A 20184-nucleotide genomic window follows, 5' to 3' on the forward strand; every position below is an offset into this window, starting at 1 on the left:
CTAAACTATAAGTTAGACTAGCTATAAAGCTCCATAAAGTTGGGAATTCTCATTTGATAGTCATAGATGCTATAAGTTCAAAGCTAATATTTGCATCACAACCTAGCTAACATCACTCTATTCCTAACATTAATTGAGTAAGCAACCCTTAATTTAGTTTCTTAGTCATCTTAGACAAGATAATTGAATACATGGTGGTCACTGAACCCCAAGCCCCCAGATGGACCAAAACAAGTAACTCTAAATGTTAGGCAGCCATCATTAATGGTTTTCATTTCACTGGAAAATTTCCTGCCATGACATGTCAAACGACAACTATTGTCGATTATTTATTCTGGACCATGGCCTATGTCTCCCTGTTACATTTGTTCATGCATCCTAAGAGCATTTTTGTCCATTTGTCTCATGAAAGCTGTTTTTTGTGTTTTTCTTGTCACACATGTCGATCTGTATCGAGAGATAATATTAATACTATGAAAATGTGTGTGTCACGTTTAGATACTTTTTAGGGGAGTAAGTGCAATGAAAAAAAGACAAATCTTTGTGCAATCTTAGCTCTGTCATTAAAGAGTCAATGGACAGCCAAACACAGATCAGTTTGAAAAGCTGATAATTGACACTGGGGCAGTGCAGCTTAGTATATTGCAGTTGTGAGAAATGTTGAGCAGTAATTACTTAATCAAGCCCACCTGCGAGTTTGCCTGCTTGTGTCACAGCACGTAGCTGTGCGTGCGAGAATTCCATTTCTCATTTCACAGGAGAATATGAGCATTGCTGTGGTTGGACAGAGTCAGTAATCAGTAATGCCATGACACCCTGCAGACAGCACAAGAGGATTTGGCTGACTCATGTTTTCCCGACATTTTACAGTGTGTGGCTGTTGTGGTCATGATAATGGTGATGCTTTGATAACATGGGACTTAAGTGGTTGACCTCAATTCAATGGGATGTCGTAATGTCTGTATAACTGATGTAATTATTCATGACTGGTGAAATGATTAAAATTGCCTGGTCTTTGATTTGATTTGAATTTTCTTTGCTGTGATTTTTTTTTTCTAAAAAAGAACCAAGTCTAATTAGAATCAGCCAGCACAGAAAAGGGAAGAAAAAGGGAAGATCGATTTGAGCAACTGTAAACAATGCAAACTTTTGGCATTTTGAGTTTATGATAGTGCCTTCAATGCAGAAAATCACCTCCTGCCCTCCATCTGTAGTTTGTGCCACAGCAACGCAGTGACGTGACGCCACATGCAAACAAGCTATTGTCAGATTACTTGTCATGGTGAGTACTTCTCTTTCTGTGAGAACTGTTTTATTAGGTGCTTTGTGGCTTATTCAAGTCTGAGGAAGTTCCCTAGTGATGTCATAGTGATGTCATCAGGGTTATCTCAGAGGCACCTATGACAGAAAGGCTGCAGTAAAGCAGTAGTTTGACATCTTGGGAAATAGAGTAAGAGAGTAAAATGAGAAGATCAATGCAACTCTTATATTTGTTTGTTAAATGCAGCTAGCTTAGCATAGGCACTGGAAATTGGGCGAAAACAGCTAGCCTGATCCTGTCCAAAGGTAGGAACATTTGCTTACCAGCACCTCTAAAATTTGCTAATCAACAATTAATACATCTTTTATTTTAATCCGTACAAAAACTTCTGTGTAAAGATTTACTTGACAGATGTGACTAGTTGGTTGTCCATTTCCTGTGTTTACGGTAAGCTAACCTAAGCTAAGCTAAGCTAAGCTATGAGGCTGCATATTCCAGCTCCATATTTAGCATGCAGACATGAGAGAGGCATCGATCTACTAATCTCACTCTCAGCAGTAAAGGGAATAAGCAAACTTCCCAAAATGACTAAACTGTTCCTTGAAATGATGCTATTGATCACACAACAGGAAAACTCGTCTGCTGCGAAGGTTTTCATCAATCCTTTAAAAACCTGTCTCTTCTGAATACTTGTTGAGGCTTTAAATGACTTCCCATGTCACACTGACTTGAATTATGTCCTTTCAGCATCATCACTACTCATCTAGACCATAGAATACTAAAGATGCATACAGATACACAGATTTAAAAACAAACAAACTTAGAGTTAAATAGAGTTAAGTGTAAGAGACAGAGGGAAAGGGTTCACCTGCATTCATTTGAGAAAGAGGGAGCAACCCTCAAGTGTGCAGGCGTGATGTCATCTCAAGTCCCATACGTATGCTGAGCTGTACCGAGCCCAGACAGAGGCAGTCTGAGAAGAAAACGCTCCAGGCTGGCGAGAGGATATGAGGCACATACTGAGCGTTGTCGAAGACAGGAGAGCCGACGCACTGTACAATTCAGGTAAGAGACAAAAACAAAATAAAAACCAGCTTAAGGGACTGTCTTTTACACACACACACACACTCACACACTCACAAATGCATCTGCAGCATCCATCTACGGCACATTACCAAAACATTGGCATGATTTCCTGCACTGCGTGTGTCATCAAAGCTGGGATACTTACTTGTAAGCTGTACGGGGCACCAGACATACTGATGAATAATTAAATATCCCATAGCAGGATTAGTACAGGCTAGTGAATATGAAATCAGCACATCACAATACAGTGAGGATCCAGGACAGCGGGGGAGGCTGGCTTTAACAGGGCTGCCTCTGCTGTGTCCATTCACTGGCATGGGATGGGTGTGGCAAGTAGCAGCAGACCACTTGTCCTTTCCTTCCTCATCCTCTTCATTTATGTCAGTCTGTGCAGCAGCCAGCTTTGCACGGTGAAGGTCAGATGATAGATTTAGGTGGGCAGGTTGAGATCTGTGTAAATGAACAGGGATAATTACCAATTATGCTTGCGTGTGATGGAAAAGGGAGAAATCAGCTGCATGGGTTCCTTTGTGGCTCTGTAATTGTTTTGAATATGTTGACCAATAATATAAAGCACACAGTATATACAGTTGTTCGTCACATGGAAGCATCGGTGTAATGTTATTACCTAAAATAACTCTTGTGGAAGTGATCTTTGTCTGTTGCTACAGCTGTCAGGACAAACTGGATTCTGCCAGGGTCATGTATACATTTTTAATATTCCAGATTGTTAACACTTGAGTGGTGCCCCTATTTTATTTTTAGAGACTTAAATGGATATTTTGGTACAGGAGTCTTAAATCAGTAGCAGTGGATTCAAAACTCAAAACAGATGTTGTCTTTGCACTTCATAGTCTTGCACATCATTTTTATTTCTCCTGTATATAAGCCTCAGATTGTTTTACTTTTTCTATTTCTACTACCGTTATCAGCTTGTGGCAATGTTTTGTCGTTTGTAACATAAAGAAATGTGGCAATGAAAAGCGTCTGTGTTGATCTGCTGCTATCTAACCCCCATCTATTCCTTTCCTCACACATGTATTACATCTTATTTGTCATCCATCATCAAGCTCAATGGAGGATAACTAACATGACACAGGAAGCAATTCATACATCAGAACTCCAGGATGAGCTGGCCCTGTGGTGATGCTGAAGCAAAAATCAAAGTAACGTCAGAGGAGCGACTCACTGGATGAGTTGTGTCCCTGACTGAGTGGACTGACTGTAGCGTGCCGATTGAACTGCTCTCTCTGCTGTTTTTGCAGAAACGGCCCCTGTAAATATTTACATGCCGTGTCTGGCAGCTCTTAGCGACAGAAAACACCTTGAGAGAGACTCTGACTCTGTGACCTTTTACCTCATGGTAACCCAGCATGCCCCGCAGGCAGGGCTGGATATGAAAGTGTTGGGTTTTTTTTGGTTGCGGAATACAGGAGAGAACTCAATCAGTAGCTGCATTCCATGTTTTGTGTTACTCAGCGCTCCTCCCTTCCCTGCTAGTCTTTTTTCCCTTTTATTGGAGAAAGTGCAGATACACATATTCAAGGGAAACACTTACTCAGGCATTCACATTGACTAAGTCTCTGTTTTCACTGCAGGGTCAGATTGTAAAACTGATTCTTTCCTCCTCAATATAGAAATATAATTCTACATATTAAAAATACTACATTATATATTTAATCACTCCAAATATATTTAGGTGTACGCACCAATGCATTTCCATTTGTGTGAATGTTTGCAAAATGTAATAATCAGACGTGTTGCTCTGACATTTAGCAGGAAAATATATGGAAAATGTGTAATTGTGTTTTTGCAGTGCCAATAATGTACATATATAGCAATCATTTGCAAATATATCATTCCATGTATTCCACAGTACATTACAGATATACTTGATGTTAAATAAAGGTCAAAATAGTAGATGTCAGTATATGTAAGCATTTCTGTGTCACAGAGGTTTATCAGTGCTAATGTGACTCCCCCTGTAAAATGTAAAATATATCACTGAACATGTATATATACTGGCACCTGTGTGAGTGTGTGGAGTAACCTGTTTACAGCTGTATAATCTGTCTCCTGACCTGTTTACACACACACACACACACACACACACACACACACACCATGGGCTGTGCCATGTGTTCCCAGCTGATTGACATGTGGACTGTGAGAGTGAGCAGGACCAGCCGCAGGGCCATGGAACTCACCGCCTACCCACAGATGCTCCAGGGAGGCTACCACAGAGTGACCGGCCTCCACTACATGTCCTCTTTCTCCGATGCTGAGGATTGCTGTGATGACACCAGCTCAGGCAGCTCTCTGACTTTGGACTGTCAGACACAGGGGACGGATGCCTGACACTCGACCAAGTGGTGCTATGATAACGACATGTAAAATAAACACAATAAAATACACAGGAAATGTGTTGGATTTGCAATAAATGTGGTAACTAAAGTTTGCTGCTTTAAAAAAAAAACACCCTCTTTCTTAGATCAGTCTATCAATATGAATATGAATAGTCCATGTGATATATTTCTATGTAATGGAATAGAAGTATAGACAATGGTGGAATGAATTTAAGTACTTTTACTCAAATACTGTACTTAAGTACAGTTTTGAGGTACTACTATACTAGTATAACCATGTTAAGTGACTTTTTACTTCTATTCCACTACATTTATCTGATAGCTTTGGTTACTAGTTACAGTAGATAGTTAAAATATAAATTAACTGCTAAATTATGATGTATGAGTATAGGTCAGACGACCTTGCATTATGTAAAGTTAGTGAAACTGGCTCAAAATTTACTAGCTGTAACATTAAAGTGATGAACACATGCAACAGTAATTACAATCCAGTAATATAACACATACGTTTCTAAATGCTTCTTTCTGCATGATAATACCTCAAAATTGTACTTAAGTAAATGTACTCAGTGACTTTCCACCACTGCTATCATCAATAAAATGTTTTCATAATATTGTAGGCTTCTGCACGAAAAGATGACAGATTATGGTGTTGAGCAACCAATGTGGTGGATGATGGCACCAGTAGAACCTAAATGGAAATTTCATTGTTTTGCAACCAACCCATTAACCCATATTTTGCCAGCGGTCTTACCTGATATCATCTGTATCACCACCACAATATGCTGGCTGAGTCAGATCCTATGAGCACTGAGGGGAGAGTTAATTCTTTGCTAATGGCATTACAAAGACATCACAAACATGATGGAAGATGTGGCAAGCTTTGCCAGATTCATCTTAAACTCTTAAGAAAAATCCCAACGTCTGTTAGAAGATATATCTTGGCACAGATCCACATTTTACTTTCATGGAAGTGAGGAAGTAAATGGTGCCATTTGAAGTTACAGTATGATCCTCCACTGTGCCATTCCTCTCTTTTACAGGAGACCCAATTAAAAATTACTCAAGTGTTGCACTTCAGCACAATTTTGCGGTACCTGTACACTTTTCAGATAAGGATTTTACATCCATAACACCCATTTTTAGTATTTAAAATGAAATACTGTTAAGAAACAATGCTCCACAATATACAACGTACACAACATTCTCTAGACCAGCAAAACGCTGCGTATTTAATACTGGATCATTCATCAACTTTTACTTTTGAGACTTAAACTACTTTACGACACTAACACTAATACCTTAATTAAAATTCGAGTGCACACTATTTCTACACTGTAATATTTCCACTTTTACTAATAAGTAAAAGATCTGAATACTTCTTTCACCCCTGCCCATGTGCCTTGTTCGCCTCGGGGCACCAATTCTGACGTGCCAAGGTCCACTCCTCAGTCTGGGATTCACGGAATCATGAATGAAGTATTCCGTCTCTTCCGTTTAACCTGTCATCGTCATTCGGGGGGAGTGGGTGGAGGCATCACCAGCAGTACAATAAAACTTCCCCCCGCGGGTTCACTCTCACTTTTTAGCAGCTTTACGCACACACCAGAGCTCCTCTTCGATTTCAGTGCGTCTCATTGTGGGAAAATTCAAACAAGCCATGGCTGTCATGATAAGAAATGACGTTTTCTCCTGTTTTGTGTTCTACGGCGTGCTGCTGGTGATAAAGATGTACATCATAGCGATAATAACGGGACAAGTGAGGCTGCGTAAAAAGGTGAGTGACTGTGAACAAGGGAGCAAAGCCAAAGCGGAGAACGCTCATTTTGCAACAGAATCTCAGCGCGGGGAAACTTTCACTCATGCAAAGTTTTTTTTTTGTTTTTTGTTTTTCCCTGAAAGGCATTTACCAACCCAGAGGACGCGCTGAGACACGGAGGATTACAGTACTACAGAGAGGATCCAGACGTGGAGAGATGTCGGAGGTGAGAGAGCAGCAAGTTCTCAGGATCATGCTTTCACTTTGGAAAGATACTTATATTTATATTATATATATTTATAAGTATAAAGTCGTACTGAACTGTATTTTACGCACTGTTTGGTAGGTCAACCTGTAGTTACAAGATCAAATGTCGTGGAGTAAAAAGTACTTACTCTGAACTGTGGGGGAATAGAAGTACAAAGTGGCATGAAATGAAAATATGTAACTTAAGTACAAGGACCTCAAATTTGTACTTAAGTACAGTACTTACAGTAAAATAAATGTACTTTCTACCCCTGATGGCATCATACTTCCTGTACACTTTTTACCCTACAGTTTCTACATTACATTACATACTTTTGTAATTATTATCTAGTTACTTAGTGTCTGATTGAGGTTAAAATGCTTATACTTACTGTTCACAGGTTTTATTGAAGCTTCTGTGGTTTCTGTGGCTCGGCACTTAATGAAAGATAAGAAAAACAAACGGACCGATTAATCTCAAATCTGCAAATTTTGAGTTTCCAACAATTATTGTAGATCTTGTAGAAAGCTTTTTTTCTAACGATTTTTCTCATTTAAATGCAACTCTTAAGCCAGATCATGTGACTTTCTTCATTGGTCTTGGCAGCCTGTAGGCGATGGGCTTCACAGTTTTGTTTTAACTTGTCATCCGTGACAGTGAGGAAAGCAGATGTTTTTCCACTTGTAAAAACCTTTCCCCCTGCCACCCCCCCTCTGTTTATCCTGGGCCATCCATGTGCCTGATGTATTCATTAAAACTTGGTTTGGGGTTAATTTGTCTTGTGTGAGTTGCTACAATAGTATGCCTGCCTAATCATCTGTTTTTTTGTATGTGCTGCTTTTGCAATAACTGGTAACAGGGCGGGTTGCCCATAATAATATTGTTAAAAAGTCGAACTCAATGGGTGGAGAGGAAGCTGGAAAATAGTGGGGCTGATGTGTAAGTAGTCTGACTGGGCTGCCAAGAGGAGAAAGTCACAGACGTGCAATAAGCAGGTCTTATCCAGACTGAATTAAGCAGATGAGTCAATGAGAAAATACAGAATCCACAGTGTTAGGTAAACAAGGATTTCTCACCCTGACCTTCCAGAGCACCAATTTAACTTAAAATAATCCAGAATTTGAATGAGTTACTGGAAGTAAGAAATATGTCGTCACTTTGCAGTAGGCTATTGAAAACAGATGTGTATGTGTATGTGTATAGTATATACATGTGTGATTAAATTGCTTTTGTCTTCTATAGAGCTCATTTAAACGACATGGAGAACATCCTACCCTTCCTCTTCCTGGGCGCTATCTACTCCATGACTGGACCTTCACTGGCCGTGGCCCGCCTTCACTTCCTGGTCTTCTTCGTAGGTCGTGTGCTGCACAGCATTGCTTACCTGTTTGCCCTGCGAGCGCCCACTCGTTCTCTTGCCTACACCATCGCACAGATACCTTGCATCTCCATGGCTCTGCAGATCCTAATGGCGGTCGCAGCATACGCCTAAATATCCAGAAATTAGGGATTGAGCTAGAGGTGGTTTCCTGGCTTGAAGGATGGCATTTACAATCTGCGACCTGTGTGGAAAAAAAAAGCAGGCGGAGGATTACTGAGGGGCCTCCTGGGAGGGTGAACATAAAAGACAAGAATGTCAATGATGGTGCAATATAAACTGTGATTATCACCACAGCTAGGTTTTGTGAGATTTTATCAGTATTTTTATTCTTTTATTTACAACATTCAAATGTGACAATGTCTTAAAAGTTATTTAAAGTTGACATCTTGGACTGTCCTGTACTGTATTTAAAATGCAAATGAAGGTTCTCTTGCTTGTTTTTAACCAGGTTTTTTTTTTCTGAAGTGACCTGATGGAATTGAAATCTCACTGACGAACAGTTGTAGACATTTTGTTTAAGCACTGCACTGCACGTTCGTCACTGCCACCTTTTGTGTTTACACACGACATAGACCACCATCCATGAGGTGTCGTGTCCTCCGTGACTTCGTCTGTTTCGTGTGTGGATATTCTACCTGTTGTGTTAACATTTGTTTGCACGCCACGTTCAGCAAGAGCATCATGGATCCCGGCATGAAGACTGATGATGTGTCACGAGATTTAATACCGCTCCGTGAAATACAGCTTGATGCTTTTACTGTGTGAGTGAAACAGCCTCTCAAGTTCCTTTTAAAGGAGAATAAAGGAACACTGATTTTGGGCTGGAGGTCAATCTTGCAACAAATGGCAGAGAAACAAAGAACAAAATAGGTTTTCTGATATGTAATATGTTCATTTTATCTGTGAAAACATATTTTAAAGTATTGTAACACTAATTTATTATTCACCTTAATGTATACAGTGATGGCTTTGAATCCTAGATGCATTTTTTGTAGGCAATAAAACAGCCAAGTTTGCTTGAATTTGTTCTAATACAGCAATATGTTCATTCTCTCTTAGTAGAGAGATTATTCTGTTGACTTTGCCTGGCAGAACAGAGACTGTGTTCTGGTGTTAAGGGGACAGGGCCCCACTTTGTGTGGGTGTTTCTGTGTGAGAGTGAGATGATCCAGAAGTCCGCGGCAAAGCTCCAGCATTCCTCCACTCATTATGTAAGACCTTTTGGCTGTGCTGTGCTCCCTGTCATATCCTGACGGGCAGGAGGGGGGAGGGGGTTGCTGGGAAGCCACATAGACGCACCGATACATTCATACTGTACATGATTACAGTATGCTCATTCTGCATGCCAACCTCTTCAAGTCGTCTGGGCACAAATCGTATACTTTAGTAATGCTCGACTAATGCATGACTCATGATGATTTGATGCATGAATTAATACAGGACGTATCATGAATTCCTGTTGCTCACTATTAACAAATGATCAAGTCACAGTGACTTTATGTGTTTAGTTCACACTTAGTAGATCATCAATTAAGGAACGTTGATTCACTGTTACTTCATACATTTGTGTTGTTGGTGAAAGAAGTTGAAGAGTTGCAGCACGGTGCAGATGAAAAATCTGCAGGATGCTCTTGGTTAGGCACACTCCGCTTCTTTCAACAACAACACAAATATCTAATTAACAGAAAAGCAGCAACTAATGTTCCTCAACCTATGTTTTAAATATGTCAAAAATACCAAATGCCATATCTGTGAATTAAGTAAAGGATAATCATGGGTGGATTACCAAATGGGCCTGCTGGTCTCAGGCCTAGGGGCCCAAGGGCTCAGGGGGCCTCCGTCAACTCCGGCAAGTTGAATGTGGGATGTGAGATAATCAGGAGCATCCGTGAGTGACGATCACTACTGTGATGTGTTGATGTCATAGTGGACTTCATGCAGCTTGTGTGTTACAGTCGCCATCCTGTGGTGTTTAGAGGAGGACGCACTGAAGGACATCACTCTCTGTTATAAGTTTGCTTGTTAAGTGCAATAAATTGCAAACAGAGGTTTTGACTGCGTCCCTGTTGCTATGGTTACACATTTAATGAAGCGAGCGCATTAATTTAGAGCGGAGAAGAGCCAGTTTCATTGGAACTACTTAATACGTGTCTTATATCACTTTTTAATGGACACCCTGAGGCCAATCAGAATTAAGTGCTACTGAAGTGAACTAACCACATGAAGTCATAATGACCTGATCATTTGTCAATGGTGAGCAACAGGAATAATGATAAACCTCGCATGGTACCAATGTGGCGAAAACAGATGTATTGCCAGTAATCCCATTTCTAGTGAGTTCCCCACCCACTGATGACTAAACTTGAAATTACAGAGCTGGAGCATTTTGTGATTATGGCACATTCATTCCAAACAAAAGTATAACAAATCCCATGAAGGTGGGAGGAATGGTGAAGCCTAATCCTTTGCTTTGAGTGAATGAATGCTAACAATACATATGATCTGGTGGAACATAAAGCTAATGATATGCCAGTCACAGGGGTGTGTCTATATCCTGTGTATGCGTCAGCCGTGTGGTCGTCTCAACCTGCCTATACCCTCAGGCTAAAAGAAAACATGGCACATGTCCTCTTTCCAATCGTCCTCACTATTCCTTTCTTTTTAAGCCACTGACTGAGCTGCACAGCCTGACTTACATTCATAAAAATCTCAGACCATAATGTAGTCAGAAGTGTTACTAACGGGACTTTTACTGCAACACAAACATTTCCCTTTCTATTTTTTTTTCCAACGCTATAACACGTGATAGGTCTTACAAAAGCCCTGTTTTTGTTGCCCTTGGCTGGTCCCAGTATGGAGATCAGTTTACTTTGGATAGGTTTACTGTTCAGTATGTGCAGGGTGGCCTCCAGCTCCTCCAAGAAAGAAAGAGACGGAGCAGGGAGTGGCAGCACTTACTTCAACAAGTGATTTTATCAAAGTTGATCAAACTAATCAACAGGAGTGGAAAATTATTTAGATCCTTTACTTAGAGTAGAGATATTTGATTTTTATAATCATGATGTATCCTTTTCCGAAAAGGTCAACTGTGCTGATGAAACTGCTACTACAATTATCACCTGAATCTTCGTCTTCGATCAGCTTCACAGATTTTTATGGACTCCACTGAAGGTGGTTTGAAGTTGGATATTAGCCAAACATTTACTGCAAAAAACTCTGTGGCGTTTACTTGCTCAGGGTCAAACTGGGTCCAAGCTGGAATCAGAGTGAATATCTGTCAAATATCCAACCTCCAACTAACTTCACATTGGTGCTTTATAACAAGTTTCGGTTCACTGTTTATCTGCCCGGCCCGTAACTGCATTTCACCCTCACTGCTTTCATAGTGCTGCTTGGCTGTAGTAGGCACCTGTTTTTTCTAAAGAGAAAAATCTTTAAAAAGCCACTGTGCGTCACCTGCTCAGCACCAGATGACAGACAGACACCGCTAAAGAGTCAGATATTTCCTTCAGGAGTTGGTTGAGACCAAAATCAGAGCTAAAAGAGAGTGAATATTGGTCTTTAAGTTCACTGATTCAACTTAAAAAGTGAATGTCAATGCTGAGATTGCAACTTATTTACCATAAGTGGCTCAAAAAACAGTTATTGAAGATTTAAGTAAAAATACCAATTCCATGATTTAAAAAATGTAATCAGAAGTAGAAGTCCTGTATTCAAAAACCCTACTTAACCACCACATAGAATTGCTCTCATACTAACATTAGTATTAACATTTCGTTTTAGGTTCAGACTGACTCACAGGACTGACTGAAGTTTCTCAGGTCAAAGGAAAAGTATATTCATACTAGATAATGCAACTTCTGATGAAATGATGATGGGATAGCTCGCTGCTGGAAAGCCCTCATAAGAACTCAGACATCTGACAGGTGGCGGGGAGTCAATTATGCCACTCAGACTGTGGTACATTGGTGGTGTAGAGAAGGTTCACTTCATTTTTTTGGGGGCGAGAGTGAGCAAAACCTACTAGCTGACGGTACAACAGCACCAGTCACACACAAGGCCATCGACTCAGACTAACTACTGCAACTGGTCCTCTGTGTGACTTGCAATAATGTGCCAAAAACAGATAATTCTCTCATTCTTACTGCCACCTATTGGCCAATGACATAATGTAGCATAATGAGTATAATATTTCCCACTGTAATGTTGTGGAGTACAAGTAGTAGGAAATGGAAATACTCAAGTAAAATACAGGTATCTCAAAACTGCACTTGAACACAATGCGGCACAATTAGCTGCTTTCCACCACTGCTAATTAACAATCACACAGTTCCAATCTTCACCTTCTGAGAGAACAAATTATGTGGCCACCTGCATAATCAAACCTGAACTTCTAATTAGCCTGCATGGCAGCACAGGTCGTGCTTAGTAAGCCCTTTGACTTTGCAGTTTTGTTTTTGTCTAATTACAGTATGCTGTATACCACTGGATAACAGAGGCAGACACACCTCTCTGAGGAATCACACCTCCATGTCATTAACAGTTCAAAGTGATGAAAGGTTTGAGAAGTTCAAAGATCACTTAAATTCTAGCCCACAATGCAAAAATGCCCCATCAAATTTAAGTGAAAACGTAGATATAGTAATAATAGCCTCACAGAGCAGCTACCATGGCTGTTTTTCCACATTTTTTTTCCTGTAAAGAAATATGATTTGCAATTCCACCGTAGGCCTTTTTCGGTTTCATTAAAAGAACTTTTAAACAGATTTTGTCGCTCGGACCTCTACAGGTAGTTAATCCCAGAGTCTGCAAGTCCTGACAATGAAGGCAAGATTGCACCCATTTGAGTCTGAAAAGTGATATTCCCAATAAAACTTTAATTCCCAAAGCAATTGGAAGCCAGTCTGGTGATGCAACGACTGGTGAAGTAATAAGTTCTTTCTTTGTTCTTTAGATTCTGGCAGAGCAATTTTGAGCAAGCTGCAGGATCAAACAACAATAGAATATTTCAAATTTCATAAATATTTATTACATATCAATGAACAGAATTGACTACTTTCACAGCAGTGGTCTACAGCACTTCTTTAAAATAATTGCTCAAATAATAATAATAATAATTATAATAATATAGTTCAGTTTCATTTGAGGCCACATTTGATACACAAACATTTACAAGTAGTACTTGGCATTAAAAACGATGGCGATACAATATTTTAAGACACTTGGTGTTTTTTTTGTTAATTTTCTTTCATTTTGATATCACAGAGAGGTTCAGCAACAGTCTAAACAGTAAATATAGATTCAAATACAAAAAACAAAAACAAATGAACAAAAGAGAAAACTGTGAAAATGCCAAGGGGAGGTAGGAACAAAGAGTACTCGACAGAAACAGGGAAATAGAGACATTATAAGTGGGAGAAGCAGTGTTGCAAACTATAACAGCCAGGAATCCCCCAGTCACCCACACTCATTCAGAGCAATAAACACAAAAGCAACAGACCTTTGTAAAAATCCCTCCATCCCATTCTTCCTCTTCCCTTTTTAGTTTTTCTGAGTTGTGTTGCAGGGTTGGAAGGATTCACAGTAAGACAGGCAGGAGGAGAACAGAGGAAAAAGGCGCGAGAGGGCAGAGGAGGAGGCTCATGCAAGATTTGAAGGCTGCTGTGTTGTGAAACCGCCACCTTGAGGCGCTCTCATACCTACATCAGCATAGTCAGAACCACAGCTCCCACTATGTCGTGCTATCAGAGGATCCTTAAAGCTTTCTCCTTTGGTTTTTCTATGTTATATCCAGACTGACTCACAGGACTGACTGAACTTCCTCACTACAAAGGAAAAGTATATTCATTATATTCGATGCCATAACTGAAGAAACTGTGGTGGGGTTGTGGCTGCTGAAAAGTTGATGTTGAGCTGTATTGCTTCATGTGTAGGTGGGGGTGAACAGCACTGCTTGAAAAGCTGGAACCTGGGCTGCATTGCCTGAGCTGGGAGCATTGTTATGCATTGCTGGCATAACTTAGGATGAGGAGTTGAGGAGTTAGAAAAGTAGGAAAGGGATATAGGTTGCAAAAATGTAGCGTAGGCAGTGAAGTGAAAGCCATGTTTTAGTGTAAGAAATGAAGTGTGCTAAAACTGATGTTCAAGTCCTATGAGCTCCACAGTGAGCCACTGTATGCCAGAAAGAGTTGAAACAAGTTATTTGAGTGTGTGGGTCTATGTGACCACCATAGTGATAACAAAGTGTTGTGCCGTTTCACAGAAATTTCCATAAATTGTTCTATTCTATTGTGTATGTGGTAATTTTGAGACAAAGTGGAGATTTTTTTTTCTGTTTTGCTCCTAACATATCTGGTCTCAGTAAACACTGGAGTCAATGGGGACGCTGGATGGCACTGCTGCCGGTTTGAGGGTCCAAGCGCAAAATGTGTAAATCGGTTAGCTTAGATAGTTACATTGTTTGAAAGAGGGCAGATACGAATACGCTGTAATGGAAAAAAATGCATGAAAAGTGAAAATTGTGGGATTAAGAGGAAGTTGAAAGAAAATATTTAGGAAGAGTTTTAATAGCTCAGTCGCACTCTGTGTTGTGCAGTGATGTCACCCACTCTAATATTCCATCCAATGATTTCACTGGGGGAAAAAAATTATATTTCTTAAAATATGAAAGATAGGACCACTACAAACAATTCTGATGATGTCCTAAATGTGCTGAACATTTAGAAGTTTGAACAAACTTTCTACATTGAGCAATGTTAAAGTAGTCAGGTGCCACAAAAGGAGCAGAACATTTTTTAATAGAAAGCCTGACCTATAAACATTGTCAAATTACATTGAGGGAAATGACCGATCCATCATTTTTTGGAGTTTGAAGTCTCCTCTGAGCTCTCCTATTTTACCTCAAGTGTGATACTAAATCCCTTTGAGTTCACACTATTAGAGCTTGAAACATGATTAGGTTCAGTTTACTTAATAATACAAGTAAGAAGTCAGGGTTAAAATGTTCCCCATTCAGACTAAAAGTTGTTCTTCTTACACATACTTTGTATGAAGGACAACCAGTTAAATTTTCATTCTAATTGCCAATATGTGCTGTCAGTGTCTGACTAAAAACCTGTGAGTTCAGTGAAGAATATGACAGAAAATAAGTTAAACCATGTGCAGGTGTGTTGATCTTCAAGATGTGTATGGCTGTTTTTCAGTGGTGGTATGAGAATAAAACTGAAAAACAGCGACACCAGCATAAAGTGAATTGGCCAATAATTCATAGTTTTACCCTTACGCGAGGTGTAACAGCTGTACTTTCAGTAGACTTCATCAGAAATTAAAAGCTGCCAGTCAGTATTAAATCCCTAATATGATTATTTCTTTATCCTTTCCCATTTTTATGCTTTTCAGTTTTAGTTATTAAATACTAAAACTACTAATAATTTAGTTCTTAGTAGTTTTATTATTATGGACATGTATTTTTATTTTATTCTAGTATAGGTAGTAGTTGAAATCAGTTTTAGCTCATTTATTAAAGAAAATCTGCTTTTATAACAATATTTATGACAATAATAATATCTATAATAATATAATAAAACTGTTTGTCTAAAAAGTGTGGTTTTGCCTGTAATTCCCTTGCTATTCATCGCACATGAGGCCTAGTAAAAGAGGCTTTTGTCCTTTTAACATCCATGCTCTTTCTGTTGTCTCGGGTGGTGGTTTACTTTATGCTGCCATGTTTGGTATGACGTTGCAGACCTTATGGTTTTCCGAGAAATTATTTTTTGTTGCAAAAGACAACACTTGTAGCAAAAGCGGGTCATGCAGTTTTACGGTTGACTTATTCAAAACAGCTGAAATATTGAGATCACGTGGCTTTAAGTAAACTTATCCAAACTGAATGGAGTTGTGGGTCACTGTAGTAATCTAATGTGGACTACAATCATGGCTGCTACTGTCAGACACCAGAATACAGTGGCTTTTAGTTGTGTAGTTTAGTGGAGGATGCTGGGAAATGGCACTTGTGGGAGACTTTGCCTCCAGCCCTGTCTACCTGTATACTGTGAATAAGCAGAGGAATAACGGCTAATATGTGCAGAGAGCATAAAACATTACACTTTTACTAAATATGGGAATAAAATGGATTTTTATAATATATCTATAAATATGCATCACAGGCATGACAGGCATACACGCCAGTCACTGTGTGTGCATTTTCATGTATAAACAGATGTACACATACATATGCATATCATATACAACATTTGGAAGTGGACTGGAAATAATCACATAATATACAACACATATTAAGCTCTAGCAACTTCAGAGGGCATTGTGAACGAGATTTTTGTCGTGCCTCGGCGCGCAGATTTACATTCAGTTTGTGGTTTGGGATCAAACCGTTCAAACATTATCTCAAGGCTGTTGCAGAACTGTGAATAAACCACGGCATCTTATGCAACCTCATCGCCTCTTTGGGTTATTTGCTGCAGGGCAACACAAACACCCAACACAGAGTGGCTGAGGGACTGCTCGCGAAAAACAAACACGCACAGGGGCACATCCTCCAACTCCCACTGCACCCATCTTGTTCGATGAACGGGGAGACCCAAGATACAGGGATATAAATAAAAAAAACGACAAGAAAAGAGAATTCAACAAACAACAAATTAAAAGCAAACCAACCAAAACGATAAAATAATGGTGACAGTACAGGAGTGGGTGGGCAGAGAAGTGCACGATGGGATTGTCTTCACTTTAGGTCCAGGACATCTTCTTCAAAGGAAGTGGAGAGGGCGAATGCACTGGCGAGAGGCGGGCTCTCCGCTCGCAGCACCACCTTCTCTGGCTCGGCCTCCGAACTGGACGAACAATGCAGCTGGACGTCCAGCACTGTTTCGACAGACTCCGACACTAACCTGTCGTGCACAGAAAGATATGACTCGAGCTCATGATAACTTGATGCAGCTGTTAAATGAACAATGCTGCTGCAGTCACTGTTACCTGTCACTGTTTGTTGACGTCAGTGCTCGTGCTTTGGGATCTTCCTCTGGGTTCTTCTTGCTCATCTTCCTCTGTTTGACAGCTCCACTGTCTGGCTTACCGCTTGGTTCCTCTGTCAAGCCTTTATTTACCAATAAAGGTAACAGAAATTGCATGAGTTAAAGGAAAAGTTCAACATTTGCGATGCTTCAGTCAGTACCACTTTCATATGGATCTCTTCAGTACAAGGCAAGCAGCTGTTTGGTTTATCTTAGCATAAAGACTGGAAGAAGATGGAAACAGTTAGTCTGATTTATCTGAAGTTAACAAAATCCCTCTACTAGCACTTCTAAAATTTAACATTACATTGTTTTTGTTTAATCCTTGAAAAACAAAGCCCAAAATTTGTGGTTTTATGGGGGTTATGTACTGGACTATTCCTTATCGCCACTGACAAGACATATTCAAGCATATAACATACATATAACAAAGCTAAGCTAGCTGCATGCAAGCTGTTGCTTCATGTCTAATCTGCAGAAATGAGCAGGAATTCAGTCTCTCATCTAAAACTCAGCAAGAAAGCCAATACGCAGATTTCATCACTTCGTTCACAGCATGCAAATTTGTTACTTTACCAAGCAGCTCCTTCCTGGTGCGGCTGGCTATCTCTTTGATCTCCATGCGGGACAGGGAGAGCGAGTGCGTGGCTGAGATGTGGGGAGTTGGGGCCACCATGGTAGGGGCCGGTGTCGTCAACACCTTGTTAACCAGAGGCGACTTGAGGGGTCTTTCAATGCTGCGGCCCACCAAGTTACACAGGGGGATCTTGAACATGTGTTTACATGCTGATTCACCTGGAAGGAAGGAAGAAAGGAAAGAAGGATGGATAAAAGGAGAGAGCAGTGGGTAAAGTCAGGAAGAGGGAAGGAGGCAGGTGACAGAAGATGTTAAACAGAGATAAAAAGAGCAAAGATGGGGATTGAATGTCGGAAAGGAGACACACATAAAAAGGAGAGGAATGCGTGGCAGTTAATGGGTAATGTATGAAACTCCTGTCCTGAAGCACTATAGTGTTTTTGCATGTTTTAGCTCATTAGCTGCACAATTTATAGTGTGCCAAATCTTTTTAGACTTTCCACACAGCCACTGAACATTGTGTCATTGATCTTGTCCTGTAATACCCGGCAAGGACTTGAATAAACATATTTTCCAAAACGTCAAACAATTCCTTTGAAACACTGTTGGTGGTGCATTCAAGGACCCTCTAGGATTCGGCTGACTAAACTCGCAACACAAACAGGAAGCAAACATACTGTAGATGTTGTTAAAAGCAAAATGTGGGCTGGTCATTTCGTGTATTTATAAAGAGTCCTTGAATGCACCAATAGAGGACGTTGGTACACTGGTTGCAACAGCACTTTCTGATACAGCTTTAAAAAAATAGAGATGACAGAAATGAATGTTTAGTGTGATAGATAACTAACCTCAAGCTAGTTTCAAGCCTCTGCAAGTTGACTTTCATAGCACAGAGAAATCTAAAACCTTTTACTGTGACTTGGAAAACAGTCACACTCACACAAACACATTAGTAGTTTATGAACTAAAATAATCAAACTTTATTTAAAGCCAATGTGTCTCTCTTACTCACGCGCTCTTATATTGTAGTTTAACGAGTGTGGAGGTTGATGAGTGGATACAATAGAACCAAACTTCCATATTCAAATGAAGACACTCTAAAGTGATTAATAGTGCTATTTACTGAAACAGCATGTGATCTTAAAATTAATCACCCTTACCACAGAGAGCTAATGTAATAGAACTGTTCAGTTGTGGCCATTTATAGGAGGCCATCTATTATTCAGCAGAAACTATAAACGCTTAAAGTCTGTTTGGGCCACATTAAATGGATGTTTGGAGCTTTTCAAATGGCACAATCTGCCCACAAAGCTGCAGCGCGCCAATGTGCAGTGCCCAATTGTGCCATTAGGGGACAGTATTGCAGTTCAGCAGGCACACACTGCTCCATTGAGACAGGCTAGTAGTAACATGGATGAGACTGAATTAATGCTGTGGCTACGCCGCACAAAGAGGACCGTCTCATCTGAAATGTCAACTGGTGAAAGGTGGGTAAAGAGCCACAGAGAAAAATAGAGGGTCACTGCTGATGTTTGACAGGAACAATGTGTTAATGTTGTTAGAGATCCTCTCTCCTGTATCTGTGCTGTCATACAATAAAAATGGCAATAAACCAAAATGCAGGAAAGCATGCAGTTATCTGGAATATATAGTCACACAGATTAATATATTCCACATGCGTTTCTGGACCAGGGAAGAGTCACACTCCATCACACTGGCAAATGAATTAAATATAAATATGAGGTTTTCAGCACTAATTGAAGTCAAATTATCCAGAGCTATTTTGCTGTCTGTCTTTGGTGTGTGTTTAAGCCAGTGGAGGGAGGTGGCGGCTAGCAGCCACATCAGTAACAGCATCTTGTTCACATTACGGATGCGATTACATCAGATGAAACCCTCCCCAAGGAGCAGATACGGCAGGCGCACAGGCAGTTAGAGGATGGGATTTTTGTCAGCACCCCTTCCACCTTTCTCCCCCCTTCCTTAGCACCCCGCCTCCCTCTGCTATCCCCCCCTCCCGACCCACCCTCACCCTCAGACTGTGGCATGCTGTTTGGACTACCACTTTGGATCGAAGAGGGGGCTGACAAAAGTCTCCATGGCGACAGTGCAATCTGTAAATCATGCTGCGGCAGACGTGTCTTCTCCTTCCCTCTTTCCCTTTTCTCCCTCCTTCTCTCCCAACCTCCTGCTTGTACACAACCCCTCCCTTTTTCTCTTGCGCTCATGCATACCTTTTCTGCATCTCCTCCTCTCTTTCCCCCGTAATTTTAAAAACCTGCTCCTTGATCGACGTTATCTCTCTTGCCTCAGTTTTTACTTTGCGCTCTATCACCTTTTTCCCCTCACTCGCTCCTCACACTAATGCTTTAATTAGTTAAGACAGAAGGGGGGATGGGGAAGACATAATGTTCACTTAACATTCAACCAACGTTCAAGTCAACATGCCGCCTTGGAGCAGACAGGGTGATACACTCT

The 20184-nt window shown here is 40.4% G+C and overlaps 2 protein-coding genes across 3 annotated transcripts in view; one reads left to right on the forward strand and one right to left on the reverse strand.

Annotated features, from left to right (window-relative positions):
- The first annotated feature begins 6347 nt into the window (after positions 1–6347).
- ptges (prostaglandin E synthase) lies at positions 6348–9122 on the forward strand. The gene is made up of 3 exons (XM_070850750.1): positions 6348–6490; positions 6616–6698; positions 7962–9122. Exons 1-3 carry the CDS (start codon positions 6374–6376, stop codon positions 8209–8211), a joined length of 450 nt encoding a protein of 149 aa, XP_070706851.1. The 5' UTR covers positions 6348–6373; the 3' UTR covers positions 8212–9122.
- A 6847-nt stretch (positions 9123–15969) lies between these two features.
- garnl3 (GTPase activating Rap/RanGAP domain like 3) overlaps positions 15970–20184 on the reverse strand; it is a 56952-nt gene continuing 52737 nt past the window's right edge. For both annotated transcript variants that reach the window (XM_070850411.1, XM_070850410.1), the window contains exons 29-31: positions 17706–17924; positions 17092–17212; positions 15970–17006 (exon numbers count right to left, since the gene is read on the reverse strand). In XM_070850411.1, the coding sequence (XP_070706512.1) occupies positions 16841–17006; positions 17092–17212; positions 17706–17924 (506 nt within the window). In that variant the 3' untranslated portion in view covers positions 15970–16840. The remainder of the gene's footprint in view (positions 17007–17091; positions 17213–17705; positions 17925–20184) is intronic.

Source organism: Pempheris klunzingeri, chromosome 19 (assembly GCF_042242105.1).
Source record: "Pempheris klunzingeri isolate RE-2024b chromosome 19, fPemKlu1.hap1, whole genome shotgun sequence".
In the NCBI taxonomy this organism is placed as follows: domain Eukaryota; kingdom Metazoa; phylum Chordata; class Actinopteri; order Acropomatiformes; family Pempheridae; genus Pempheris; species Pempheris klunzingeri.